Here is a 22,445-nt window from a genome sequence, read left to right as displayed (position 1 = left end):
TCATAGAGGAGCTTTCTCTGAAACTGCACCTGTTGCTTCTCTTGCTTGTTTTTAATTTTTTACATATCCTCCAGGCTCTCTGAGTGTTTTATGAAACAGAAATATTGACGATTATTCACAAGATTAATTCCAACATGTCCCATTCTGGAGATTTTCAGCAGGGAGATGTGGCTCAGTGTCGGCAGAGTGGCTCAGATTTGCTGCTGGAATCAAACAACCAGAACGATTTTAAGTAGAGCTTTTGAGTCGCTCTTCTTCTGAGAGCCGCATCTCCAGATGTGCAGCTGTTCATTTATTATGACTGATTCTCAAACAGCCTGCATTACTCTCAGCACTAACTGAATTAGCTCTGCATCTCAGGAAGAGGTTTGTGATGCTTTAACAAGCACTTTATTGTTTGGTAACGCTTTCCATCACATTCAACTCCATTTAGTTTAATTAAACAATGCAAACATGGATGGAAGCAAAACAAAATTAATCATGAACAGCCTCAGTTTTTGGCAAAAAAAAAGTGTTTTCCATCAAAATATATAATTTTTTTAATATTTTCATGTGGAGAAATATTTCTGTCATAAGAATAAAATAAATCAGCAATGTTTTACTTTATGAATCCTGAAACACAGAGAACTACAATTGAAACCAGAAACATAAAGAGCAGAACAGCAGAGCAAAGACATCAGAACAATGAACCGTGATCAATCAGGAAAAAAAAAGAAAGAGAAAATCTATTTGGGCTTACAGAACTCTGCAGAGTTTCCAAAGTAATAAAATGTAACTCCAGCCAGTATCGGCTGAGTGAATCTGGTCTGGACTCTGTGGAGGAGAGTCATGGTTTCAGAGACGCTGTAGAAGGACAGAATACCTGCTCTGTGATCCAGATACACTCCTATTCTGGAGGAACCAGGACCTGAGATGGAGGTCCAGATGTTGTTGTGACCAAATCTAAAACTGTTTTGGTAACACTCTAATGCCCAAGATTTGTCATTACGTCCAAATCCACATTCATTCCCACTTCCTACTCTGCTGATGTTCTTGTATGCTACTGCTACATAAACTTGTTCTCCGCTCCACTCCACCTCCCAGTAACAACATCCAGTCAGACTCTCTCTACTCAGAACCTGAAACCAATAAGTAAATCTGTCTGGGTGACTAGAATAAGATTGATGCTGATTCATTGTTGTCACCTTCCTGTCCCCCTCTGATAGTAACAGAAAACTGCGTGCAGTATTTGGATCCAGTGTGATTTCACATGAATATCTTAAGAATCCAGCTCTGCTCTTTGGTTCTGGTTCTGACAGTAGAACATCCACCTCAGTGACCATCACTGAGATGTTTGTCCATGAGTCTCTCAGGACGTCCTGTAGTTTCTCTCTGAGCTCTGACACAGCTGCTGTCACGTCCTCAAAGTGTCTCAGAGGACGGATGTTGATGCTGGATGAGTGTGTAGACTCACTGAGTGCTGGCAGTGAGGGGTAGTTGAGGAGAAACTGGTTGTGATCCTCTGTGTGTGAGAGCTGCTCCAGCTCAGCGTCTTTCCTCTTCAGCTCAGTGATCTCCTGCTCCAGCTTCTCCTGAACATCTTTGACTCGACTCACTTCAGTTTCCTGCTGGGATCTGATCTGCTGCTTCACCTCAGAGCTTCTTTTCTGGAGGAGACGGATCAGCTCAGTGAAGATCTTCTCACTGTCCTCCACTGTTTTCTCAGCAGAGTGATTGATGGCCTCCACCTCCTGTTGAAGCAGCTTCACATTTTTCTCCTGGTCCTGGATCATCTGATGGATTTTTCCTCGTCTCTCCTCCAGCTCTCTCTGCCTCTCAGTCCTTTCTGCTGCAGCTGAGACTGTGTCATGGCCTTTATGTTCATCCACAGAGCAGAGATAACAGATACACTTCTGATCAGTGCGGCAGAACATCTTCATCACCTCATCATGACGAGAGCAGATGTTCTCCTGGAGGTTCTTGGAGGGCTCCACCAGCTTGTGTTTGTTATATGGAGCCACATCATGATGAGGCTGAAGGTGTTTCTCACAGAAAGAGGCCAGACAGAATAAACAGGACTTGATGGCTTTTAGTTTTCTTCCAGTGCAGGAATCACAGGCCACATCTTCAGGTCCAGCATAGTGGAGATCAGCAGGAGCAGCTTGGAGTCCAGTCTTCTTCAGCTGCTCCACTAAAGCTGCTAACATGGTGTTTTTCTGCAGGTCAGGCCTCTGTGTGAAGGTTTTCCTGCACTGAGGACAGTGGTAGTTTTTCTTTTTCTCACCTTCATCCCAGAAGTTAGTAATACAGTTCATACAGTAGCTGTGTCCACAGGGAATAGCCACCGGATCCTTCAGTAGATCCAGACAGAGGGAACAGAAGAAGGTTTCTCGGTCCAGCTGCTCCATTTCTCCTCTCAGTCACACTGAGTGTGTTAGTTTCATTTCTTAAGAAGAGAAACAAGCTTGAGCTCTGATCCACCAATCACATGTCAGGGCAGAGAGGCTACAGCCAATGAGCTTCGTCCTTCAGCAGCTGCTGGTTCCACCCAGATTCAGTGTTTGTTTGAGACCAGGAAGAGGAGGGCTATGAAAGTAATACAATTTTAAGTTTTCTTCACAACAGTTTTCTGTTCAAAACAACTGACTGAGTCACCAAAACTCTCTGCTGGTGACACCGGGTGTGTTTGGTTTCTCAGGGAAATCTGATGTTTGTTTTCCAACTGCTCTATCATGGCTGCAGGATACGGAGAAATCAATGTTTGCATCATAGTCTTATGAGTTTACTTTATGGTTACTGATAATGCAGTAGTTTTCAGTTCCTGATAGAATAATATCTGGCTTTTCTTGGGTTTCTTGAACGTTTAAAAGTAATACATTAGGCTTGATGATGATAATGCTGGGAATTTTATTTTGGCGAATAAACATTAAGATGTCATATCAAATTCTGGTACTTTTTTTCATGAACTTGAAAGTAAAATAAAGAAAATGTATTTTGTTCACTTGAAACAAAGGAAATAAACCTATAAAATACATTTTTGGTAGTCCCTGATTTTTATTGATATGGAAAGAGTCACTAGTTTTTATAATGAAATAACTTGTGAAACGATAATAAAATGAGTATATATATATATATATATATATATATATATATATATATATATATATATATATATAGTGACCTCAAGTAGTGACCTCAAGATAAATTACTGATGAACATTCATAGAGGAGCTTTCTCTGAAACTGCACCTGTTGCTTCTCTTGCTTGTTTTTAATTTTTTACATATCCTCCAGGCTCTCTGAGGGTTTGATGAAACAGAAATATTGACGATTATTCACACGATTAATTCCAACATGTCCCGTTCTGGAGATTTTCAGCAGGGAGATGTGGCTCAGTGTTGGCAGAGTGGCTCAGATTTGCTGCTGGAATCAAACAACCAGAACGATTTTAAGTAGAGCTTTTGAGTCGCTCTTCTTCTGAGAGCCTCATCTCCAGATGTGCAGCTGTTCATTTATTATGACTGATTCTCAAACAGCCTGCATTACTCTCAGCACTAACTGAATTAGCTCTGCATCTCAGGAAGAGGTTTGTGATGCTTTAACAAGCACTTTATTGTTTGGTAACACTTTCCATCACATTCAACTCCATTTAGTTTAATTAAACAATGCAAACATGGATGGAAGCAAAACAAAATCAAACATGAACAGCCTCAGTTTTTGGCAAAAAAAAGTGTTTTCCATCAAAATGTTTTCTGCACTACCCGTGCTATACCACTTTATGCAGTTTTTATTCTCATTTCATTTCCAAAACATCTCAAGCTTTAAGATTTTCATGTTCAGTGATCTATCAAAGGAAGTCTGCGATCTTTAGGGACAGACCTCCTGTTTTGCAGGATCCGTTCTCTTGCTGCATCTTGTTTTAAGCTTCAGTTCTGACTATACCTCCTTTCTTACTGTTTTCCAGCTGGAACAGAATTTAATTTCACCAGACAAATCACAAGAGGCTGGCTTATGTTTTTGAAATTGTTGAGATTTTAATGTGAAACAGAAGCGCAGTTATGCTTCAAGACTTGCTTTGTTGGAACTGTAGCATTTTTTTTTTTTTTTAGGCGTTTTTGTGTTTTGTATTTTTCTTTCTTTTATAGTGTTCACATATTAGAAACATGACTAGTTTGAATTGTTATGCAAAGTTCAGGACTCAGTACTTTAAAACTGGACCAAGGCACTTAGAGAGACAGGTACTTTGGTTCCATCTCACCTGGTCTTTTCACATGGTGAGTGAAGCAAAATGCAAACCCACTCTACATGAACTCAGAGATGAGATATGGTTTTTCTCTTTTATCTCTTGCATCCAGATGGCAGCTTCCTTTTGTGAAAACAGAAATCTTTCTGCTCTCCCAACATTAATCCGAAACTGCCACAATCTGCCAAAACTGAAAACAAAATCCTCCTCTTCATCTCTTAGAAATATCTGACTGACCCTTGAGAGATAAAACTTACATAAAACCTGTTTAAACATTTTGTATCTGTATATTTTGTATCTGTTTTGACGCTTGTTGTCCCAAACAAGGTGTACGTATGCGACTTAATATTGATTCTGGAGCTTGTAGACATGCAGCATCTTAAAGCTAAATGTAATTCACTTTAACTCATCAGATCAGATTGTAGCTCCTGTTGTTCCAGTAGGGCCCCATTAGTCCCATTGGAGGTGTAAAGAGGTGTGTGTCCAATCAGAAGGGGAGGGAAGAAGGAAATTTGTGGTCAGAGAGGAACGGCTATGTTTGAGTAAAAAAGGGGAAAGTTATCAAGTTTTTACAGCCTGCAAAAAAGGATAAGAACTGTAAATCTTACCTTTGTCTCCTCTTTTGCAATCAAGAGTTAAATATTTACTTAGTTCATCACTAAAGCTCTTGTTTCCATATCACAGCTAAAAATCCACAAATCTACACAGGGATCATATATTTGAATATATTAAACTATTAGATTTTTTACATGAATTATTAACTAAATCAGAATAAGTAGTGTAAGTCAATAATCTAGGGCTGCACAGCTGGTAGCACTGTTGCCTTGCAGCAAGAAGGTCCTGGGTTTGATTCCCTGCCCGGGGTCTTTCTGCATGGAATTTGTATGTTCTCAATGTGCATACGTGTATGTGTGTGTGTGTGTGTGGCGGGGGGGGGGGGGGGGGTGCATGGTTGTTTATCCTGTCTGTCTCTGTGTACCCCACCTCTCGCCTGATACATTTGTTGGAGATAGGGACCAGCACCCCTCCCAACTTCACTAGGGACAAGAGTGTAAGAAAATGGATGGATGGATGGATGGATGGATGGATGGATGGATGGATGCCTCGTGCTGAGTCTCTGATGAAATATAATTGCTAAAGATCTTCTCAGTCTACTGTAACATACATGGCATGTGATGAACACATTTTCTGGAGTCGTCTGTCTGTTATCTGTGTCCTGCAGTTTTAGATATTGGTAAAAATAACATTTTTCATTACAAACTCATCCTCCCAATCTGATGGTGGCAGCTGTGTTGTGGCTCCAGTCCTGAGTCCTGCTGTTATGCTGAAATTAAACTTTGGTTCCATGTCCATTCTCATATTTAACATGTTTAAACAGGTTTAATGTAAGTAAGGGAATTGAGTTTTTGTAGAAAATGAAATGAAAATACAAAACAGGTTCAAGTAGAGACCATGAAAAATAATTAAGTTCTTAAATTGTGAAGTTGAAAGTTGGTGAACATTGGGCTTCTAATAATTGCATAAATAGTACAAAATGTTAAATTAGAGTACTTTTGACCATTAAATTTGATTATGACTATAAGAGCGCAATGTAGCACTGGCTGTGTTTCCATTACAAAATGTGTGCAAACCTTTGTCAATGTTCTACTAACCTCAAATGAACATAATTTTGCAATTGCAGTATTTCCATTAAATATGAATGCAAGAAAATCTCGTTTGTTAATGCGATAAGTCATTAAAAAACAAGCCACACCTTCATCATTGTCTGCATCTTCTCTGCCAGTAATAACATCTGGTTGTTATTATCGTGTGAGGTGAAAAAAAGTGTCTTCATTTCAGATTTGCAAAATACATAAATATTGAAATTATTTCAATACAGCTAAAACTCCACCTCATCTTAGAGCAAAACCGTTTTATCAAAAATTCAAAATTGACATGTTTCCATAAGTGAATTTATTTTTGTAATTCCAAATTGCACAATAATATGGGCAATAGAAATGCAGTTTATGTGAACAGACTAAATTTAAGTGATAAAACACATATTACAGAAGTTAAGAAAAATGAATCAGGAATGAAAAAGCAACATGGGACATGAGATCTGACAATAGAGTAACAGAACTAAAGAGTATTTCTACTTGGGAGACTGATTACTGGATGCCGAGAGGAAGTGATGGTAAAACCAGGAAACAGACAAAAATCAAAAAATACCAAAATTGATGCAAAGAAATAAAAATAGTGCAGTCCCTCTCACACTTGCTGCTGGCTGAAAGAAGAATAATATCTATTCCAATTCTTAAGAAAAAGACGCTAACAGCTGTTCAAATGTTTGGACATCAGATTAAAATAATGAGGAAACTATTTGAAATAAAAGCAAGGTTAAATCATGTTGCATATTTAGCTTTAAATCTTTGTAATATAACATCATAATTCCATGAAACTAGTATTTTGATGCCAGGGTTATAAAACTACTCTCATACCTGCCTATGTTTAGAGTGGACAGCAAATTAAAACTTGTGCATCACATACTTCAGTAATATTTTGGAAATGTACTGAAATCAAGTGTTTAATCATTCCTTTCTGAAAGAACTGAGAAACTGAAACGCGGAAGCTGCTGGGCCTCTCTGACAGCAGCCATGTGTTCGTCAGACCAGGTGAGGCTGTCAGAGATGTGCTCTCCCTGGAATTTTAAGATGCGGATTCTTTTCAAACAGTTTATTTATAAATCTCCACTCATAAACTTCCAGGCAATTTTTTTTCATTTAGAATAATTAATTGTTTCGTTTCGGCAGCGTTTTGAGTTAAAAAGCATTCTGAGCACCACTGTGCAAGCTTGACAAATTCTTCCCAGGAGCCAAACTATTTCACATGATAAAATAAAGACTCACATATCATGTGCAAATTTAACAATTGAGTTAATGTGACGGGTTTGTGTGTGGTTGATAGAGCGTTGGACCGAGCTCACAGACTTGTTGCTTGCTGATGTTGAGTGTGAAACTTGGACGAGAGACAATAACCCTGCCTGACAGTTTGTGGGTGGACTTGTTAAAGAAAACACTTTAATTAAGTTGTAGATGAGAGAGAGAGAGTTAAGATCAGCCACTGCACTGATCTGAAAGTCAGAAAGGATTCTCACCTGTTTGGAAACTGTAGCGGTTGTACCGTCTGTCTATCTGTTGCATCTGCAGGAGGAAAGATGGAGGCCTAATGTGTTTAATATGAGGCTCTCAAAGCCCCTCATGATTACATTAGAGAGGTGTGAAGTTTGATGATGATGTGTGTGATGGCAGTTTATGAAGATGGCTGTCTGTATAACGCTAAGCTGAGCATTCCCAGTTAACCCATCAGAGCAGCAGCTTGTTCAGGACTTACCAGACTCACTTGGTAATTTGGATATGTTGTTGCCAGAAGCAGGTTGAGCCGATGCATTAAGGTTTAGGTCTTATTAACACAAAGCAAGAAACAGTCTGTTTAATCAATGAAGCATCGATTATTAGATATGTACTGGTTATTGGTATCAAAGTTTACACACTGTGGATCCCTGATACCTGCAAGGAATAAAATTGAGACTTCCTCTAATATTTCAAACACCAAATATACCTTATCATGTATTAATACGTACAGTAGAAATAGAAGCCAGCATCCACTGTTTTCCCTATTTTCACTCTTGGTGATACAGCCAATCAGCACCAAGGAAGATGAATGGAGCTCCAGGATTGGCTGCTTTGCAAACATCAGCCAATAGCATGTCACGTAACATTGTTCTAAAGTATTTAAGCATCTGTAGCTGTACTGTCTGTTGGATACATGGATTTTCTGTGTACCAAACTCAAACGGGCTTGTATATTCCCTGACTTGCATTTTCCCTCACCAACTTTGACGTCACCAGGAAAAAGGACGTCCCCCAAAAAGTTGTCATTGTCTTGCTTTCATCATCAATGTGGATCAGAGCTACAGTAACATCCTGAGTTGTCTTGGGTTCGATTCCCAGCCTACGGCCATTTTCTGCATGTCTTCCCCTTCTCTCTTCTCCGTATTTTCTGTCAATTTATTACGCAATAAAGGTCACTAAAGTCAAAAAAAAAGAGACAACTTCATTTTCTTTTTGGTCCAATAATCTTGGTCTCATTAAAAGAGAAAAAGCAAAAGTAATATAAATCTGTTCAGTATAAACACATTTTCAAGGCATTGTTTGTATTTTTGTTTGAGTATTTTTGGTTCAGCACCACAAATAAAAAATATTTTTTTAAGTTAGTTTACTTGGTGCTTTTGAGAACTGTCCCGCACAGCACTGTATGAACTTTTCAAGTGTCATTGAGTATTAGTTTTGTCTCTTACTGCTTCATTCTCTCATACGCCTTGCAAAAAACACCAATGGTCAGGATACATTTCTGACAGGGGAGGACTAAAATATAGGCTCTGAAGTCATATTTAAAGGCAGGTCAGGGAAAATAGCTGTTGATGTGAAATAGTATTTTTACCAAAACATGTCAAAGACCTTTCATTAAGACCTCATGATGACAAGAAGGTTCTAAACTACAAACAGACACACTGAAATAAACAATAGTTTGCTCATGACCACAAGAAATTGTCCTCTCTCACTCAGTTCTTGTTTTTGTCACGTCCATCGGCACAAAGAGTAGCCATGCTCATTTAGCTCCCGGTTGAAACTCCACATTCAAAACAGACGCATGCAGGATGTTCTGGATGTAATTTTCAAAGGCTTTCATTGGCTTTGATTTAATTAATTTGTGCTGCGGAGCCTGTTTGCTTCATTTAAAGCTCCAGCTGCAGGCGTTGAGTCACGATGTAGAGCCTCTCTGAGGGCTTCACATGCACCAGGTGACAAAACGGAGATAAATGAGTCGAGGTTTCAAAGTGACAAGATGAAAGGAAAGATCAGTTTTCATGGCAACCAATCAAACAAACTTATTTACATGTCATAGTCTCACATTTAGCATGTTTTTTATTTATGTCTCCATCGATTTTTGTTCTTTAACAAATCCCTAGTGATATCCTGGTTTTTTTTCCATTTTTCTCCCACAGTTGCATTATATGTGTTTTATTCAAGTGAGAAATGAAACCAAAAACAGGATGGAACTCATAAAACAGCTTCAGGAGAGAAAATTAATTTCTATAATGAAAGAAGTCATAAAAAATATATATTAGCTGCTTCCTTGATTAAGATAATTATCTTTGGCTTTTTCTAGCATTGAGTGTGTTTTCAGTAGTTAAATACCAGCTGAGTTAACCGAAGCAAAGTGAGGCATCCTGTTTCAATCCTGTGATAATGAATATTTAAGCTGAAGAAATCACAGATGCATTTACTGACAATAAATAAACGAATAAATTAGAATAAAATAAAACTGATTTAACTTATGATAATTTTGTGGGAGGGGTTGCATGCTTTATATTCTTCTGAGGTTCACACAAAACTGTAGATATGAGTAAATGTGACAAAGCCTGGCGCCCCACTGCAAGGTATTACCACCATTTTGTTTTCCCTTGGTGTTTGTGTATTCAGGGTGATGTGAAGTGTTAGTTTTCCTCTGTTTTCAATGAAATTCCAAAAGTTTTAAAAATGGCAAAAGCATTTTGCCATCTGATACTCTGAGGCATCAGAGTAAATGAGGCTGAATACAAATGCATGTAACACTGTTCAAATGTTTGTAAATGTCAGGATCTGTGTTTTTCTGTGTTTATTTAGAGTTTTCTGTGTCCTTAAGTCTCTTCGTTGTCCTGTCCTCCCCTTGATTGTTCCCAGGTGTGTCTCGTTTCTGTGATTACCCTCCCGTGTATTTAACTCCACCTGTGTTCCTTGTTCCTCGTCGGGTCCTCGTCAATTATTCGTCAATGTCGAGTCTAGTTGTCGTTGTCAATGTTCAGTCTAGTCGTGGTCAGTGTTTCCTTGTGCCTGCTGCTTGTTGCTGGACTTATTTATAATTAAAAATCTTCATATTCATCTGACCTGGGTCCGCTGCGTCTGCCTCACCACCCCTCACCACCATTTCATGACAGTAGGACCCGACCAGAAAGTACGGTGAGGCACGCTTTTTTTTTTCCATCATGGACCCAGAAGACATTAAGGAACTCACGGATACGATCGAGGATTATGTGGAGGCGATGGCGAAACCCTACTCCGCCTGCCGACGACTGGGTTTTGCCACGCGCATGGTTCTGGTGCTGGACTACTGGGTTCCTCGTTTTCCGCACCCGGGGTTGGTGGAGTTGCAGAGGGAGGCAGAGTGGGAGCGTATGGCGGCTCTAGCTGTCATGGCTGGCGAACCTCTGCCTCCCAAGCCGCACAGTTTCTCCGCCAGCCCAGATCCCGCTCCAGTTCCGGGACCAGCACCTCCAGCTCCACCCGAGGCCGAATCAGCCGGCGTTCCAGCCGGCGCACCCGAGGCCGAATCAGCCGGCGTTCCAGCCGGCGCACCCGAGGCCGAATCAGCCGGCGTTCCAGCCGGCGCACCCGAGGCCGAATCAGCCGGCGTTCCGACCGAGACCCAGACTCCCTGCGTTCCGACCGAGACCCAGACTCCCTGCGTTCCGACCGAGACCCAGACTCCCTGCGTTCCGTCCGAGACCCAGACTCCCTGCGTTCCGTCCGAGACCCAGACCCCCAGCGTTCCGACCCAGACCCCCAGCGTTCCGACCGAGACTCCCAGCGTTCCGACCGAGACTCCCAGCGTTCCGACCGAGACTCCCAGCGTTCCGACCGAGACTCCCAGCGTTCCTACCGAGACTCCCAGTGTTCCACCCGAGACCCTGACCTTCTGCGTTCCACCCGAGACCCTGACCTTCTGCGTTCCACCCGAGACCCTGACCTTCTGCGTTCCACCCGAGACCCTGACCCCCTGTGTTCCGACTGAGACCCCCTGTGCTCTGACCGAGACCCCGACTCTCTGTGCTCCACCAGAGACCCTGCCTCGGGGGGCTCGTCGTCGCCGTCTGTGGGCGGCCCCCGGGACTCAACATTCCTGCCTCCAGCGCCGCGGACGGCCGCCGGACCGCCTCCGTGGTTCCGCCTCCAGCGCCGCGGACGGCCGCCGGACCGCCTCCGTGGTTCCCGCCTCCAGCGCCGCGGACGGCCGCCGGACCGCCTCCGTGGTTCCCGCCTCCAGCGCCGCGGACGGCCGCCGGACCGCCTCCGTGGTTCCCGCCTCCAGCGCCGCGGACGACCACCGGACCGCCTCCGTGGTTCCCGCCGCCGCGGACGACCGCCGGACCACCTCCGTGGTTCCCGCCTCCTTTGCCTCCGCCCACCCAGTGGGTAGTTTTTTGTTGTTTTTGGACTCTTGGCCCTCCCTGTGTTTCCGCCCACAATGGTGGGTTGTTTTTTGTTTTTTCTGGACTCTGGCCCCCCGTCCAGCGCCCCTCCGCCCACCCTTGTTGTGTTTTTGTTTTGTGGGCGTCTGGTAGCCGCCCTTGAGGGGGGGGTACTGTCAGGATCTGTGTTTTTCTGTGTCCTTAAGTCTCTTCGTTGTCCTGTCCTCCCCTTGATTGTTCCCAGGTGTGTCTCGTTTCTGTGATTACCCTCCCGTGTATTTAACTCCACCTGTGTTCCTTGTTCCTCGTCAATTATTCGTCAATGTCGAGTCTAGTTGTCGTTGTCAATGTTCAGTCTAGTCGTGGTCAGTGTTTCCTTGTGCCTGCTGCTTGTTGCTGGACTTATTTATAATTAAAAATCTTCATATTCATCTGACCTGGGTCCGCTGCGTCTGCCTCACCACCCCTCACCACCATTTCATGACAGTAAAGACATTTTGTAAAATCTTCATGCCATGATTATATGTTAATTTTTGCTTGTTTTAAAAACAAAAGCAAAAACGATTTTGCTGTTTGTGTTTTTAAAGTAACTGTGAAAAAGGTTCATGGTGCAAGGAAAGGCCATTTTATTTGTATTGCACATTTTCATTTGTTTTTTCATAGTTCTTATATCCCTGGTTTTTATTCCCCTCTCTCTCTTTAATGTTTTCACAGGATGTCTAGTTTCCTGCCTGAACCAGTCATTCAATTAACATAAAAAAGTTAATTATATAAAGAAAATCCTTATTATTCCCCTGTTGTGGAGTAAATCTGCCTCTGACACTACATGGCAACCAGACCCACTGTGTTGTTTGCTTTATCTGCCAGGGAAGTGTACTTTAAAACACTTTTCACATTGCAGAGCATCAGCGAAGCGCCGCCTGTGTTGATCTTTTAATCTAATACCGAGGATCTGTCATTACTTTTATTTAAACAACAAATACCTGCAGCAGCATTGAAGCTAATCTAATTAGGATATGCCACTGCTGATTATCCTGACATCAAAACATGGAGTACTCCGACTGATCCAAATGTCCTCAAGCCTGCTTTGATGAGCGTTTTCTCATAGCCTAACGGTCTCCGTCGCTCTCACAACTTAACTTGCTGTCACTGCTGAATTAGAAAAAACATAATACAACTAATTTTCCCCAGTATGTCAGACTCACTATGAATAATCCTGGTTTATTTGTTTCTATGAAACTTCAACAGGGATGTGTTCAGAAAGGATGAAAATATTAGTGTCAAAGTGCATCAGCAGTACTTCATCTCACCAATTATGTTGACAAGCGCTTCACAGGGTCTCTGCCTAAAATCTCATCTTGGAGATGAGGCAACTGTTTGATGGCGTCCAATTAAAATATGTGCTCTCAGTAAACTACTTATCCAAAACATGACATAGTGAGGGGGGAAAAAAGCCACTTAGCAGCTTTAATTTATCACAATTAATGAGTAATATGTTTTGAACCTGCATTCAATCAGGAAGGGATGGGAGAGAGCCAAGAAAAATGACTGAAACTGGCATTGTGGTTCTGACCTGGGAGAACTAAAACAAATGATGTTCAAAAACCTTTAGAAAATTATTCCAATCCACTCAGTGAACAGTTAAAATTTTACTTCCCTGATATTTACCTGCCATGATAAGTTTGTAGGTGTCTGACTTAAAATCAAAGGGGAAAAACTGTTTCATGTTCAAAATGTGCAGTTTTTCATAAAACCCATTGAGCAAATTCTCAGAACGGTCTTTTCTACACCTCCACAACCTTGAGGTGTTTGTCATTTCAGAATATGTTTGCTTCCCACGTATGCATTGTAAAAGCTGTCGTTAGGGCCGAACACGGGCTCCTTTGTGCAGCCGTGTCAGTCATTAGTGACCAATAGGTCTTTAATGTTTACTAATGCATGCTGTCATCAACCACAACATTATGGATCTGCAGAGGAGCAACACGGGATGCTGAAGGTGGTGACTCATGAGTGGGATGAAGGCAAACGAGGGACCTGGCTCCTCAAATGTTCGGCTCTTTTCAGCCATTTCAGGTGTTGGTGCTGACATTTGCTAACGGCAGGAATGCTCAATAAATCGAGCACAAAACACATCAGGGTCATGTTTAATGAGGAAGTGACTGCAAGTACTTTTAGTTCCCTAGACCTTGAGTCTGAGAGTTAATTAAAAAAATGTTTAACTTGGAGACACTGTTACTTTTTCTTATAACCTTCCAATGTTTTTTTTTAGCTTTCATTTTTCACACTTATTAATTTAATAAAAATCTTTAATATTTTTCAGATCTGTACTCAAGACAGAAAAGTTATTTTACATTATTTTCACTATTGCTTTTTGTTCAGTATCCTGAATGGGTTAGTTTTCACACCCATAGTGTCACTTTGCTAAATATAAATATAAAAAGTAAAACAAGATGGAGATGTTGCAACGAAAGTCACAAAATGACGCAGCAGAACACTGTGAATTCCACACCTTTATTCCCAATAGACCTGCACTATTCTAAATGGAATCACATCAAAAGTGACATTCTTAACAGTAACCCTTTAGGTTTCCCCTCCATGTCCTCATGTTCAGACACAAGTAACACATTTTTTTAAAACACCAAAATAAATGGTGACACAAAACTATGACAGCTGCTGAAGAAAACATTTTTTACAGTGCTTCATCACAAGACTACTCTGTCTTACATGACATTATAGCACATCCTCTAGTTAATAATAACCCAAATCCCTCTCAATTTTTCATCTGTTTAATGTTTCATTTTTTTTCTTTGATACAATATGACATAGTTTGGGTTTTCTGTGCTGTACTGAAATTCTATACTTCTATCAGAATATTTTTTATTTTTAAACATATTTGAACAACATCTTACAAACTTGTCAACCATTTTGTTGATTTATTTCTAATTGATTCAAGGTCTCTCAGAGGATCTTTAATCTTATCAGTAAACTATTCCTTGTTATGTATTTTGTATGTATTTTTCAATAACTTTTGCATAAGTAAAAGAAAATCTTAAAATCTTCAGAGAACAACTCTGAAAAATTATGTATTTTTATTGGCTTTCATTAAAATGCAATCATTTTTGTGAATGCTTACAATGTATTGCAAAATGAATCTCTATTACATAAAAGCCTTAGCAACCAATTATTAGAAATGAAGCTTTCAAACTGTCAATTAAATAAATTATGTTATATTTAGCTCTGCATAATTATGCCAATTAACTCCAAAATATTCCAAAACACTAATTACTCTGCACTATAAATTTTCTCATTTACATTTTCATTTTACTATAGTTTGCTTCTATTTGAAACTCTGTAACTAAATACACAAGAGAAAAATATAAATTAACGTATATTTTGTATTCACCATTTTGTCTCTTCATTTCATTAGATAAGTTTTTCTTTTGATAATTTTGTATCCTGTAGGTATATCCCCAGCGTGTGCATCAATTCGTACTGACAAAGAAGATCTTTTATACCCACTTTGACAAGAATGATGCAAACAAGTTTTTCTACTTTATGCCCATGGTTTACAGTGAGACAATGTCATTATAAGACTCATTTAAATAACACTTTAATAACACCTCCTAACAATAGGTTTCCTAACTAGGTTCAATCAGGAGACATAACTTGACATCATTTCTGAAAGTAGATGCTTAATGCTATCAAGCAAAGATAACTTGTTGAAGTATTTACTTTTGCTTTATTTTTTCATCTTATATTTTGTAATTTTATCTACAATTTTTTTTTTTTACAATGTATTCAATGTTTTATCCTTTCATTGCATTTGTAATATAATTTTACATTTTTTAAAGATGCATGAGGAAAAATGACCTAATTCAACAGAGATCCAGCTAATTGATGGCAACAGTGTCACGGTTGGTGAAATGGAGATCACCTGAGAGCAGCTGATGTGTGATTTTAGTAAATGAACACCTGCGTCTGTGAGGCCCAGCCTCTGGTTCATCAGGATTCCTGCTACAATTATGACATGAATGCAAAATAACACTCCATTCAAAGCAGAGAAATTATTATTGAAAAATATGAGTCAGGAAATTGCTGTAAAAAGATTTCCAATATACTTGACTGGAAGTTTTCTACGCCTGCCCAGAGCTGGTCAACTTCACAAATTGGGTCAGACTGTCTGATTTATCCCCCAATAAGGTCAAACCACCCAACCTCTCCTAAAGCTCTTTCATGACATCAAACCATGGATGGCCATGAGCTTTCTGAGTTTTAGTGAAAAGAAAACATGTGTAATGTTATTCAGTGCTAATAGTAAATCACACACTCCTCTTCCAAACCTTGGTGATCTGAAACAGTAGGTTACAAATATTTATGTAAAACTGGATTCAGGTTTTAAGATCAACAAACAGATCAGCAGGGTGAAAAACCCAGAACAAAACCTACAAAAATTTGTGTGGGAGACTCCAAGAAAAAGACTTTTTGATCTGATAAGGCAAAAATGAGGCTCTCCTACATATTGTGTTTAGCAAACACCAAACAATGTACATTAACCGCAAGTGAATCATCACCAGCGTGAAGCACGGTGGTGGCAGCATCATGCTGGCAATGCTATGTAGCAGCCAGCCCTGGAAACAGAAAAATATAATCAATCCTGAAGGGTAATCTGACTCAGTCTGTCAGAGAACTACAATTTAGAAAGAGTTTTATTTTCCTGCAAAGCAACAACCAAAAGAATACAGTAAGAGCTTGGAGTGGCCTAATTAAAGCCCACATTTCAGCCCTCTTGAGAATTTGTGAACTTGAAATGGGCTGCTTACACCTGATCCTAAGCAACCTGGCAGAGGTGGATGCTTTAAAGCAAAGAATGGAGAAACAATTGCAGCATCCAGATGCAACAGACAAAGGTGCATCTGATAAATACTGACCTGAAGAGTTTGAATATTTATGTTTTTACTTTACCTTTCATATATTTACTTAGTTCACATTATCTATTTTTCATCAGCTATATATACACACTTATCTGGGCAGGATGATGGAGGGACTGGTACCAAACTCCTGCTTCATTCGGCCAAATGAAGCGGTGTCTCATTTGGCAGTGTCCAATGCTAAATTTAATGGCAAAAATTTGCTTTCACTTAATTTTTTATTTATTTATTTAGCTAATCTTTGTCCAAAAAGCCAAATTTTACTAATAATGCTTTACTTACGCATTTAAATGAAACATCGAAGTAAAACTTTTAGTTTAGGCAAGGGGTGCCCAAAGTGGGTCCTCGAGGGCCGGCATCCTGCACGTTTTAGTTCTCTCCCTGGTTTAACGCACCTGGATCAAATGATGGCTCATTAGAAGGCGTTAGAAGGCGTTCTCCTGTCAGAAGAACATTAACATGCTGAAAAGGTTGTTGGTACCACCAGGGAGAGAACTAAAACGTGCAGGATGCCGGCCCTAGAGGACCGATTTTGGGTACCCCTGGTTTAGGCATTGTATATTGCGATAAAAGAATTAAATTATTTTCTGTAGATGTCATGTTTCCTGTTTTCCCCAACCCATCTGGAAATATTCCATTTAATTTGTTTAAGCCAAAATCCCAGTCATTCATTTGTTAATTTATTCCCTTTTTCCATTGCCCCATTATTTAGTTTCTCCATCATTTAAGCTCATTTGCCTTTTTCAGATGCAGTGACACCAAAGGTAAATTAACCTATCTTTTTTAAAAGAGCCAAAGCTCTTTCCTGAAGTAAAATCTCCTGCGGCACATGTGAGGACTGTTTTTGTTTAGCAAATTCATTGAAGCTGACTTTAGAAAATTGCTTTTCTTAATGCTCTCAGTGATGTTTTTTTGGCTTGCTGTGAAGAGAAGCGTTCTCCCTGAGTCTGCAGATTGGAAAATCAGTTCCACAAACTTTGTCTTTGGGCAGAAAAAATGTCAGGTTGAGTTAAGCTACAGAAAGAGCTAATCCCCTCTGACACAGTCTTCATAGCAACTAGAGTCTTAGACTGGCTTCACACCAACGATGCTGTATGTGCCTGTTGCATTTGAAGAATATCACCCCACGCATATTCATTGTATATTTTATATTATGGCCTCATTTCAAAATGAGCATCATCTGAATCCCAGCTAAGGATTTAATGTGCAGGAGTGAGCATCTGCACAGAGCTTTTTCATTTTGACCTTATGTTATCTTCACCGCGCCTCACGCAGAAAATTCCCTGTGTGGAAGCTGAAAACAGATGATAATTATATCTTGCTTGTTATAATGTAGATTTTTTTTATTTAAGCACTAATTGGGATCAAAGTGGATTAACTATCAGAATGTCTTGTAAAAGTTCACTCTCAGTTTATTCAGTTTTAACAAAGTCGGTTTTTTTTTTTTTCAAAAGTTGGTAAAAGTTTGTAGATAATTAGCATGTTTAATGGGTCACCAAGTGGTAACTCTAGACTTGGACCGCTTGTGGTTCTTCTTCATTCTTCTTGTAGATGTGAGTTAATATTTTCTTTGTTTGAATTGTTGCATATCTGGAAAAATATTCCTTCTGGTTTTGAATGCTGTTCACGTAGAAGGATTTCTATTCTTACGTTTTCACTTTGGGACAGTTGCTATGATGTGTTACTATGGCAACAATGTGGGTTTTTTGGGAGCAGCTGAATAATATCTTAAAAGCTCAAATAATACCTGAACTATGACCCCAAATCCCAGAGATTTTCAATTTGGGATAAAGTATTTTTGAATTTAATTGATTTGTAATTGGTCCTCTGCCAGTTTATAGTTGCCCCCTTTTGCATTGTTTTGAAAAAAATAAAAAAAAATAAAAGATATACCCTAAAACTATTGTAATCGTTTTGAAAACAAACAAAAAAAGTGATTTAAAAATCTTCATAGAACATCTGATGTTATTGTTTTTTGTCATGGATGACATGACTTTTCTTCCAGGCAGAAAAAAAATCTGGTTATCTGTCGATTCTGCCCCCAGATTTGTTTTCTATTACCTGATAAATAAGCCACTCTAATGATGTTGTAAAGAGTGTCAGCACTACATCATAAAACATGGTTTGAGGTTTATATTTGTAGCTAAACTACACTAATTGACTATTTCACTGTTTGTTATAGCATTTAGAAAGCATTTGACATCCCAACCTTAAAATTTAGCTTAGGTGACCAGAACCAGTCCTCTCAGGCCAACTTTTCTCTTTTAATTTATCAGTTTGAAATGTATAATTATGAGGGAAACTTCATGAGACATCATGTTTCACCAAGAGAATTTGTTTATTTTGATTCTGTTGGTTGGGCTAGTGCCCCATGGTGCATTAGATTTACTTTAGATTTGTCAGATAAACCAAATTTATCTGTTTGAGATTCTGCTGCAATATCCTTTAATAATAATTAATCTACCCACATCTCTATCTGTTCTCAAATTTATGAATCCACTTTGATTTTAAAATGTGGTGTTCAGAAAAAGTTCTCTAAATCAGTCCAGCAGTTCGATATTTAGCTTGCCCTGAAGGTCTTTAGCCATCAAATGCCAAATCATTCCTAAACGCAGCTTTGATATCAGGGCAGCGCTTCAGTGACTTTGCAGACGTGAAGGTGAACGAACGTCTCTTCCACTGACTTTAATTACTCGGGACAGGGCAGATAGGGTCTAATTAATGCTTTCACGTATCTTAGCAGCATAACGCTGTTGGGTCTGCTGATGTAAACAGCTCGGCACCCTGGGTCGCAGCTGGTAATTACAGGTCTCGGTGCCGACAGTGACAGCTTAAGGCACAGGGGATGGAGCTTAATTAAAGCCTAACTAGGCACCTGCCATGTCAGAATAAAGAGAGGGGTGCATGACCCCATGCTCACCAAAAAGAATGAAATGAACTTCTGAACGAACAAATTATGGAGATTTAAAACCTATGCATAATTTATTGCATCCAGATTTCCATTGAACACGGCCAGGTTTTTCCTTTCATACTCTGAAGGAGTGCACTGCAAAAACACAAAAGTATTTTTAGTTTAGTTTCCAGTGCAAATACCTTAGTACACTTGAAAAAAGACTAAATTAACTTACAAGTAATTTTTCAGCAACATACAGGAGTTTGTGTTAAGTCAATATTTTTTCATATTGATATGAAAAAGTATTAGTTCCACTAGCAGATTTCTTCATTTATAACAAGACATTTTACCCCTGCTGTAAGTGACATAATCTACCAATGGACTAGTACTTTTTCATCAATATTAAGGGATAATTGACTTAAGACAAGCTATTATTTTTTTGCTGAAAGGTTACTTGTGAGTTTTGTCCTATTTCAAGTGTACTTAGATATTTGAACTACAGTACTTATTCAATTAATAGCACTTAAGTGAATGCTATTGTTTTTTTATTTTTTATTTTTTTCTGTATAAATACCTCTCAGTTCTTATTTCACACAGGAAGATAATTCACGGTGCACCACCTCCTGCTTTCAGCTGCACTTTGGGTTGCAACCTGGTTTTTTTGTGTGTGTTTTGGTTTTTTTTGCCCTTTTTGTCAATTTCTTTTATCATGAATGATTTGTAAAAGCACTAAACCAACATGGTATAAGTACAATTGAAGTTGTATTTATACCATGTATAATCACCCTATCATGAAAACATCTATCTTAACTTCTGACTATCATTGTTACCTTATTCACGTCTTTGTAATAAAATATTGATTATTTCAGGAGTTTGGTGAATTTCAGAGCAGTTAGTGAAGCTATAAACATCCTGCTGTTCTGTTGAAAATATAGAACATAATGTCAGTAACTCACAAATATCCAATCTGTCTCAGTTTGAGACACTTTTAACAGGCAAATCAAATCAAGTAAAGTGAAAAGTAACAATTTAATCCTCTGCAAAATGCCAGCTGTATAAAAATGTATTAACTCTGGCTCTTGTCTGCTAAATAATCAAAATTTCACAGCTTCCTATCTTAAAAATAGCATTCATAACCCAGAGGCAATCAATAGTCACATTAAGCTGAAGGGAATGTGTATTGATTTTATTAATGAGGAAGTATGACAAGTCTGAACCCCCTCCAGTTCTGGGGCATCTGGTCAGAGAGGTTTATCAATCTACTTTGTCTGATGTCTCTTTAAAGCTTCGAAGCTTTAATACAAAACTAGTATAAAACTGAGTCAATAAACTTTGGGAAAACAATATTTCTATTGTTTTCGCGTGTTCAGGTAGGGCATTCATCAGTAAAGACGCTTTAAAGTGAAAGAATGTTTTCAATGTTCATTTCTAGAACCTTCTTAAATAATGCATTTAATTGTTTGTTTTGAGCTTTCAGAGGTTTATCACCGGTTTTCCACACACACCATTCCCCAGGGGATTGCGTGGGGACGTTGAACTGTTTTCATTTTTACAGAAATTGTTGTTTGCTCACAACTAACATGCAGGCACATCCTTCAAAAAAGGCAGGATATTATCTGTCTTCCAAATAATAATTACCTCTATTTACCCCCAAATGTTTATACTGAGCTGCGAACAAAAACATATTCTGATATTAGAGCTGCAAATATCACATGACTTTTTCAATAAAAACTTCTTTTTAGACAAATATCCACTTTGGAAAATTTGTCATTTTTAAAGAAGCACCATTTTATTTCTATTTTCATCATTTAATATAATGATAAATTTAAAGGAAGATGGATATTAAAAAAAAAACAACACAGATTCCAACAACTGGACAAGGAAAACAGATCTAAATTACTTATTATTGGTACTTTTACTGCAATATAACATATACTGTATATGGACTTTAGAGGAATAAAATAACACATGACAGGGAAAAAAGTTGCTCTCTTGCTGTGGCTGCGTGGTTCTAAACTGATTAGTTCTTGTGTGGAAAAGCTCGTTTTTTAACATCTAATTTGTTTAGATTGGAAGTTAGAACTAGATGGCTGTTTGAATCAGATTGCAGTTAACTGCAGTTCTGATATAAAATGGTTTAGTGGAGATTATATATGCATATTTGGCCATAACAAGGCTAAATTTTAATTTGGCAGATTCTCAGGCACATATTGACCTGTGCAGAATTGTGTGTATAAACCAATCTTTGCAAAAGAAAACAAAAATGTTAGCATTTTGATTTAAAACTACTGTTTATTTGATGATATTTCCTTTAGTCTGCTCATTCCTGGAAACTTTAGCGTCAAAGTCCAGGCAGTCAGTCATTAGTCAAACTGTTTAAATATTAAAATTATAATCAAGATCGCTGCAGTTTCCAGTGGCACTCAGCAGTTCAATGGATGCTTTAAGGTGCATTTTAGGCCATAATTTATGCTGCCTGAATTATGCAAGGCACAAGCACAAAGAGCAAAATAATTTTTACTGGAACAAAATTGGCTTACTTAGCTTAACAGCAGGCTTGCATTTATATTCAAATGAGTTGTCACATAATGCAAGAATGACGAAAAGGACTGAGCAGCCAAACTTATTCTAGAACCTGGTTACCTCTGAGACACGTACACTGTCGGTACTGAGTGAAGTTCAAAATATCAGGGAGATTAACCAGAGCAGAGGTGATAAAAACTGACATAACACAACAAATAAACACTAATACATCAACAACGTGCAATATGCAAAACAACCACCCTTCCTTTTGTATCTTTCATTCATGAATGTCAGTTTTAGGATCAGCTTTCCAAAGGTTTGAGTCAACTAAGTAAAGAGCTTTTAATCAGTGCAGAGCATTTCAGTAAATGGTCCTGCATTGAAAATTTAATCTCCTTTTTGTTACCTTCCATTTCTGCACCACTGCTTGAAGAAAAAGTCCTTTAAAACCTGACAGTAGGTGAATCTGAAGTCCATCTTCAATCTGAAATGGTCCAACTATCTCATCTTGCTAACAGCTACCCATCAGTGGTCAGGTCTTTCCTACTTTGGTTCTGCTCCTAAGCACCAACTATCTCGTACTTCTGGATGCTTCAGGTAGAATGAAGTTCTGA

General features: G+C 39.0%; 1 protein-coding gene across 1 annotated transcript; it reads right to left on the bottom strand.

Annotated features, from left to right (window-relative positions):
* Positions 1-367: 367 nt before the first annotated feature.
* LOC116714836 (tripartite motif-containing protein 16-like) lies at positions 368-2,402 on the bottom strand. Its single transcript, XM_032555594.1, has one exon. The coding sequence runs from the start codon at positions 2,385-2,387 to the stop codon at positions 726-728; it is 1,662 nt and encodes a 553-aa protein (XP_032411485.1). The 5' UTR covers positions 2,388-2,402; the 3' UTR covers positions 368-725.
* Positions 2,403-22,445: the final 20,043 nt, after the last annotated feature.

This window comes from Xiphophorus hellerii, chromosome 3, assembly GCF_003331165.1.
Source record: "Xiphophorus hellerii strain 12219 chromosome 3, Xiphophorus_hellerii-4.1, whole genome shotgun sequence".
Classification (NCBI taxonomy): Eukaryota; Metazoa; Chordata; class Actinopteri; order Cyprinodontiformes; family Poeciliidae; genus Xiphophorus; species Xiphophorus hellerii.
This window is presented reverse-complemented; position numbering and strand designations above follow the sequence as displayed.